At 39.2% G+C, this 7,882-nt stretch overlaps 1 protein-coding gene across 1 annotated transcript in view; it reads right to left on the bottom strand.

The window, feature by feature from the left end:
- The window catches only part of LOC139376105 (contactin-associated protein-like 2), a 70,514-nt gene extending 65,030 nt beyond the window's left edge, over positions 1-5,484 (bottom strand). The window contains exon 1 of the mRNA XM_071118294.1: positions 5,285-5,484. Coding sequence (XP_070974395.1) covers positions 5,285-5,366 — 82 coding nt within the window. The 5' untranslated portion in view covers positions 5,367-5,484. The remainder of the gene's footprint in view (positions 1-5,284) is intronic.
- Positions 5,485-7,882: the final 2,398 nt, after the last annotated feature.

Below are 7,882 nucleotides of genomic sequence, written 5' to 3'. Positions count from 1 at the left end.
TAATAAGACAGGTTCTTTAACAGTAAACCAGAGCAGATGCTTTAAACAGAGTTCTGTGCCTAAAGATCTGTGTCAGAGACAGGGTTAGTCCCATACGGACCTCCTTAATTTAGAGGCAATGGGGCCAAACTCAAACACACTCAACTATCTATCCCCACATAGCATAAACACCATGTTTCAAACAGGATCCGGTTTAATACAGAACGAAGCTCAAAATACAATATGGGACTACATCCTTGTGCATGTATTGTGCATGCTTTATTTAATAATAGATTTCATACAAAGCCATGTTTTTGGATCACTCCATTCACAAGAGCAGCAGGCTTTAAGTTAAGCCCCTGAAGCTTTTGTGATAAACAAAGCTATTCGAATTCCAATATTTAGCTAACTCAACTTCAGCTAATAACAATGAACAGGAAAAAATGTAACCTCCTAAAATGATGACGTTGTTAGAATGTTATATGATTTTAATCTCTGATTCCAGGGTTGGGAGTAATCTTGAGAGTCGGACTGACTGACACTCCAAATGTTGTGATTACTTTTGTTGTGAACGCTGTCAATTATGCCTCTCAAACCCATCCCCATTCAAGTGGTAATGACTGAGCTAGGCTTTGAATGGCTCCCTCCTCAGCTCCCTCTCTTTGTTCGACCCAATCAGACTGAACACAGCATCTGCCCGCGGCGCTCACAAATGAATACTGATTTTGAATGAGAACATGTTCTGTCAAAAGCTAGTGATCCACGGGGGAGGTCTGCTGCCTGAGAGCGAGTGCACGAGTGCTTCCTTTATAGTCTGCTCTTTCTGGGACTCAGAAACCCCAGTGATTCCCCTCACAATCACACGCAGAGAGTTATGACCGGCAATCAGCCATGGCAAGACATTGGGACTGGGAGTGTTTCCTACTATTTTCACCTCACATCCCAATTCAACTGCAAACAACATGGGATAAATGCGCAATCACTTCAGATACACATGTATAGGAGCCAAGCTGTCACCATATGTGCAACACCAGTGACTGTGGCAAAAAAACAGCCCAACATTTTATCGGAGATATGGTGTGGTTGTGTTTTTGATATTCTGGGGTCTGATTTTGGGCAGGTCTTTGTTCTGGAGGTGTCCATCAGGAGTGGACAAAAGGAGGAGCCTGTAGAATAGGGGGAGGGTCACGGTAAGTGCGTCACATGGTTTGACAAATCAGGATGGCAGGTGTCCAGAATCTTAATGAGCTTTCTCATTTGCCTAACAAAAAAACACCAATCTAGAGGTTCATTCTCAAACAGGGGGATATGCAGCAAGATTACTATCTGGAGACGCAATCATTATTTCCCTACTTACATGACCCTGGCAGCAGCTTCAGTTCAATATTATTGGAAACATTTTGTTGTTTAGAGTCACCAGAGCAGAGTTGAAAATCCGTACAGCATTTGTAAGGAGTAGTCTCTCTTTCACACATAGTAATAGTCCTCTTTCTATTGTGCCAAATGTTTATATTACAGTGCATTATGCTCCAAATGTGCATGATGAGTCTGTTTTTAAAGTTAGTTTGGTGAACTACAGAGAGACCTGATTTGTTTTTGGTCTATTCCCTATGGCTTCTCCATGCAGGTCTCTGAGCTACTTTAGTGAGGATTGACTGGGTTCATTTTTCAAATGTATTTCCTTTTAGTGGGCCAAATTGCATTACTCAAGAGTTTGATTTATCTAAATCCTTTAGCCAGGGAAAGTCAATTGAGTCTCATGAATTAAGTGATTCATTCTAAGCTTTAATTTCACATGTGATCTTTAAAATGTTTATACTATATATTGCCTGTTATCTTTAAGCAACAAGGCCCGAGGGGGTGTGGTACATGGCCTATATACTGTACCACAGCTAAGGGCTGTTCTTATGCATGACACAAAGCGGAGTGCCTGGATACAACCCTTAGCCGTGGTATATTGGCCATATACCACAAACCCTCGAGGTGCCTTATTGCTATTATAAACTGTTCACAAACATAATTAGAGCAGTAAAAATTAATATTTTGTCTTACCCGTGGTATACAGTCTGATATACCACGGCTGTCAGCCAATCAGCATTCAGTGCTCTAACCACCCAGTTTATAATGATCAATAACTTTGACACTTTTTTTTACAGTGTATAAAATCATTGAGGGACAAATGTGGCACAAAGCCACTTGACCACAATGAGTCTGTCTTTATGTCCCAGAGGTAACTATAGATCACAAAGGTCAACACAGAGACATCAACAGAAGTCAAGGCTGATGGGTCCCTGGCTTCCCTTGTCATTGACACAAGGCAGTATCAAAGGCACTAATCTGGTTTTAATGTATAATCCTTTATTTAACCATGTAAGTCACATACATAACTTGATAATCGGTCAGGGCAACCACAACAATAATAATAATATTTCCATAGTAGTTCACCATTTGGCTTTCATTGTTGAGCAAGTTTAAACCAAGAGGTTTACAGCTTAATCTGATCGGAGACATTCAGAAAGCTGAAATAAAACCCCATTAAACCTGAATCTAAATCTCTGCCTCTCCACACATACAAGTAGTGAAAGGTCAGTGCAGGCTGGAGGAAAACAATTCAATAATGTGTTCCTTAGATATGTTAAATACAAACCTCTGACACAAAAGCACAAACTCTCCTTCTGCCTCTCTCTCCCCATGTATCTCTCACTCATAGTTTCCCCACAGTGTTAGCATGAGTGGGTTAGTATGTCACTCATCCTCAGTGAGCACAGTGTGTAGTCAAGTCTGCCTGTGAAGGCCAGTCAAAATGGTCATTGGTCAGGCTGTGCTCACTGAGTCTTGGCGTAGTCCATATTTTTCTAAATTTTCCACTTCCACTTACAGATAGTTTGCCACTATGTATTGTCTGTTAAAAATAGCTGAATAGACAAATATAATGACAAATAGTCCCGATTCTGTGTGAATTATCTCCTTTTTTTGTTTTATTTCAGTTTGTTGTTTATTTACTTCTGTCCTGGGACTCATCTCAAGGCATTTCAGGGTATCGCAATGTCTCTCTTGCTCACATACATGTACAGGTGAATGACACGTATACACACAATATACAGTACTTGTCAAAAGTTTGGACACACCTGGAATGCTTTTCCAACAGTCTTGAAGGAGTTCCCACATATGCTGAGCACTTGTTGGCTGCTTTTCCTTCACGCTGCGGTCCAACTCATCCCAAAAAATCTCAATTGGGTTGAGGTCGGGCGATTGTGGTGGCCAGGTCATCTGATGCAGCACTCCATCACTCTCCTTCTTGGTCAAATAGCCCATATACAACCTGGAGGTGTGTTTTGGGTCATTGTCCTGTTGAAAAACAAATGATAGTCCCACTAAGCGCAAACCAGATGGGATGGCGTATCGCTGCAGAATTATGTGGTAGCCATGCTGGTTAAGTGTGCCTTGAATTCAAAATAAATCACTGACAGTGTCATCAGCAAAGCACCCCCACACCATCACACCTCCTCCATTCTTCACTGTGGGAACCACACATGCAGAGATCATCCGTTCACCTACTCTGCGTCTCACAAAGACACAGACGTTGGAACCAAAAATCCCAAATTTGGTCTCATCAGACCAAAGGACAGATTTCCACCAGTCTAATGTATATTGCTCGTGTTTCTTGGCCCAAGCATGTCTCTTCTTCTTATTGGTGTCCTTTAGTAGTGTTTTTTATTTATTGTTGCAGCAATTCAACCATGAAGGCCTGATTCACAAAGTCTCCTGTGAACAGTTGATGTTGAGATGTATCTGTTACTTGAACTCTGTGAAACATTTATTTGGGCTGCAATCTGAGGTGCAGTTAACTTTAATGAACTTATCCTCTGCAGTAGAGGTAACTCTGGGTCTTCCTTTCCTGTGGCAGTCCTCATGAGAGCCAGTTTCACCACAGCACTTGATGGTTTTGAGACTGAACTTGAAGAAACGTTGAAAGTTCTTGACATTTTCCACATTGACTGACCTTCATGTCTTAAAGTAATGATGGACTGTCATTTCTTTTTGCTTATTTGAGCTGTACTTGCCATAATATGGACTTGGTCTTTTACCAAATAGGACTATCTTCTGTATACGGCCTCTACATTGTCACAACACAACTGATTGTCTCAAACGCATTAAGGAAAGAAATTCCACAAATTAACTTTTAACAAGGCACACCTGTTCATTTAAATGCATTCCAGGTGACTACCTCATGAAGCTCGTTGAGAGAATGCCAAGAGTGTGCAAAGCTGTCATCAAGGCAAAGGGTGGCTACTTTGAAGAATCTCAAATCTAAAATATATTTAGATTTGTTTAACACTTCTTTGGTTACTACATGATTCCATGTGTTATTTCATAGTTGTGATGTCTTCACTATTATTCTACAATGTAGAAAATAGTAAAAATAAAGAAAAACCCTGGAATGGGTAGGTGAATGGGTAGATGTGTCCAAACTTTTGAGTGGTACTGTATATATATAATGCCTTTGCTTGCAGGTCAACAGGTCTTAATGTTTAACAGGGACATCTAAAGTGCCTGTCACATGAGACCAGTACTCTCTTCCAGCCATCACTACATCTGTTTCAGTCCTGTGTTTAACAGGATAGCATAAAGAGCAAAGCATGAACACCTACTTCCTAAAACATGTATGATGATAATATCAATCATAGCCTATTGATGTTTTTGTGCATTCAAGCTTATTCATGTACACTCAAGCTTATTCATGTACACTCATCAATTATATAAGAACACAGTAGGCGTCCTAATCTAGCCTGTTATAATTACATTTTTAATTAAACTTTTCGGAGACTCGAATTTGTCTTATTTTTTTTTTTTAAGAAACAATCCTGCAGTGCGTTGTAATAAGAACCGCACTCTACAGAAACAAAGTGGCAGAAACATCTATCAATGATAAATAATTTTGACACCAAACGTAGCCTATAGCCTACCGTAGCCTGCCATTCAGCATCATCTAGGATCTCTAGGCTATGAGCGAAACAAGGAGGCATAGGTAGCTTATAAACAGCATAGACCCCCCCCCCCCCCCCCCCCCCCCCCCCCCCCCCCCCTTAAAAAATACAATAACATACGATTCTATATGACTGAAAATAAACACCGGTAATTATTATACTGCCATGTCTTCGAAGTGGGTCTGATGCCGAAGTGGTAAACACTTTGACGCATAACACTTAGTCTGCAATGCCCTGGTCCTGAACAAGAAGAGCACAAAGCAACGTAGCAAAGCGCATACGATATAGGCTACAGTGTGTGTTAATAGCCTACTTACGGGATGCTGAAGATGCCGCGCTGAGGCTGCTGAAGCGACTGAAGATCCAGAGCAGTAACGTTAGCTCCTTTCCCGGAAGCATATTTAAATAAAGCTTGAAACAAAGCAAATTTTGGCAAGTTGTGTTTTCCGTTGCCTATGGATGTTTCATTACCCGCCTCTACAGGCGGAAGCAAGCTGAAGACAGCTATCCAGATAATGGTTTATTAGCTATATAGAAAGTGGCTGCTACCAAGCGGCTAGCTCACATGCCTGTGCGCAATATTCGCTACCTCTCGAGTCACCGAGCAAAACAGTTTTTTGTTCGCACTGCCCCATTACATCTAACGGTATTGTCGGATACTATCTTTATAATTATGATAGGACATACAGAAGAATCGCTGCCAGGTGCTGAATTGGAAATTGCCTTGCCGTTCCCCTATATTTCTGTGATGATGGTATGGTCCACCAAACATTTATTTATATACTGTATAAAAAAATAATAATAATTATTGCAGCAATAATAACAATAACACACATCAATACAGCGACACTCCTGTGAATAAAATGTAATAATAGAACACCAGGCGAGCCCCTCCCCCCAAACAAAAGATGAATTCAGGACATCAATAATATGTGACAAGGCATTAACAGATATTCAGAGACATGACTTCTCATAATTTTTCCAACTTTTTAAGTTTCACAAGTTTGAGCGATTTATAAAATTGTAACAGTTCAATGAAAAAAATACAAAATAAGACATTATTCCACCTCATTTACATTTGTGAATATAATATTTGGCCAGGAGAATAATAATGTTAATAAAATAGTTATGATCGGAATTACAAGGATAAGCATAATGCCATTTAACATCATCAAAGATAAACATACAGTTTGGGGTCACTTATGTCTCAACGTCAACATTGATCTCAACGTCAACAGTGAAGAGGCGACTCCAGGATGCTGGCCTTCGAGGCAGAGTTCCTCTGTCCAGTGTGTGTGTTCTTTTGTCCGTCTTAATATTTTATTTTTATTGGCCAGTCTGAGATATGGCTTTTTCTTTGCACCTCTGCCAAGAAGACCAGCATCCTCGGAGTCGCCTCTTCACTGTTAATGTTGTGACTGGTGTTTTGCGGGTACTATTTAATGAAGCTGCCAGTTGAGGACTTGTGAGTCGTCTGTTTCTCAAACTAGACACTCTAATGTATTTGGTCCTCTAGCTCAGTTGTGCACCGGGGCCTCCCTCTCCTATTTTTATTCTGGTTAGAGCCAGTTTGCGCTGTTCTGTAAAGGGAGTAGTACACAGTGTTGTATGAGATCTTCAGTTTCTTGGCAATTTCTCGCATGGAATTGTCTTAATTTCTCAGAACAAGAATAGACTGACAAGTTTCAGAAGAAAGGTCTTTGTTTCTGGCTATTTTGAGGCTGTAATCGAACCCACAAATGCTGATGCTCCAGATACTCAACTAATCTAAAGAAGTCCAGTTTTATTGCTTCTTTAATCAGAACAACAGTTTTCAGCTGTGCTAACATAATTGCAAAAGGTTTTCTAATGATCAATTAGCCTTTTAAAATTATTAACTTGGATTTGCTAACACAAAGTGCCATTGGAACACAGGAGTGAGGGTTGCTGATAATGGGCCTCTGTACGCCTATGTAGACATTCCATTTTTTTTTTTTAAATCAGTTTCCAGCTACAATAGTCATTTACAACATTAACAATGTACTTCTGATAAATTTGATGTTATTTTAATGGATAATTTTTTTAGCTTTTCCTTCAGAAACAAGGACATTTCTAAGTCACCCCAAACTTTTGAACGGTAGTGTAGGTAATTCTGGAGATTTTATACACAATCATTCATGAATTTAAATCCATTTAACTAGAATGGCAGCATGAAAAATAAATGCTCTATAGATTCAGAAACAGAGGAACAAAAAACACAAGGCATTTTGTAAAAATGTAATCTTTTGTGAAAGAAATCATTAACAGGGTAGATGGAAGAATATATTTTAAAATTAGATTCTTTAACTTTTGGGATAACTGGACAAGTAAGGTAAAAGGTAGTCACTTTTGACCATAGCATGGGTTGGTCACTTCCATAGCAATATATTGAATTATAATCACCAAAAATTACTTAATTAACTGACAATCGTATCCACCTATTGTTGCATTTTTTATCCAAAAGTTTCAAGTCATTAATTTGTAAACTTGGAAAAGAGAGAACATCCTCATAATATAACAAAGTGTTCTTAATATGTCCAAGTAAAGGAAGTGGAATTGCTTTGCAAACCTTCATATATATTCTCTCTCAGTAATATTAACCTGAAATTTACCAATGAACTCATCAAACGGCAAAAACTCCCCAGTGTTGTCGACCAAATCACATACAACATGACTACCCTTGTCAAACCAAAGGCCTTTGAAAATGGATTTCCTATTCATTTCAATAACTATATTATTACAAATCAATATTTTGTGGGGGGAAAAATGTGCTTGAATATCATTTTCTAGAAAAAAACATATTTGCTGGTGAAACTTAGACAATTTCACAGGTAATTTTGGAGGGTCAAAATCACATTTCATTAGGAAATCAAGTCCACTAAGTTGATTAGCCAGAC

Source organism: Oncorhynchus clarkii, chromosome 20 (assembly GCF_045791955.1).
Source record: "Oncorhynchus clarkii lewisi isolate Uvic-CL-2024 chromosome 20, UVic_Ocla_1.0, whole genome shotgun sequence".
NCBI classification, from domain to species: domain Eukaryota; kingdom Metazoa; phylum Chordata; class Actinopteri; order Salmoniformes; family Salmonidae; genus Oncorhynchus; species Oncorhynchus clarkii.
Note: the sequence above shows the minus strand (reverse complement) of the source record. Positions and strands in the feature narration are given on the sequence as shown.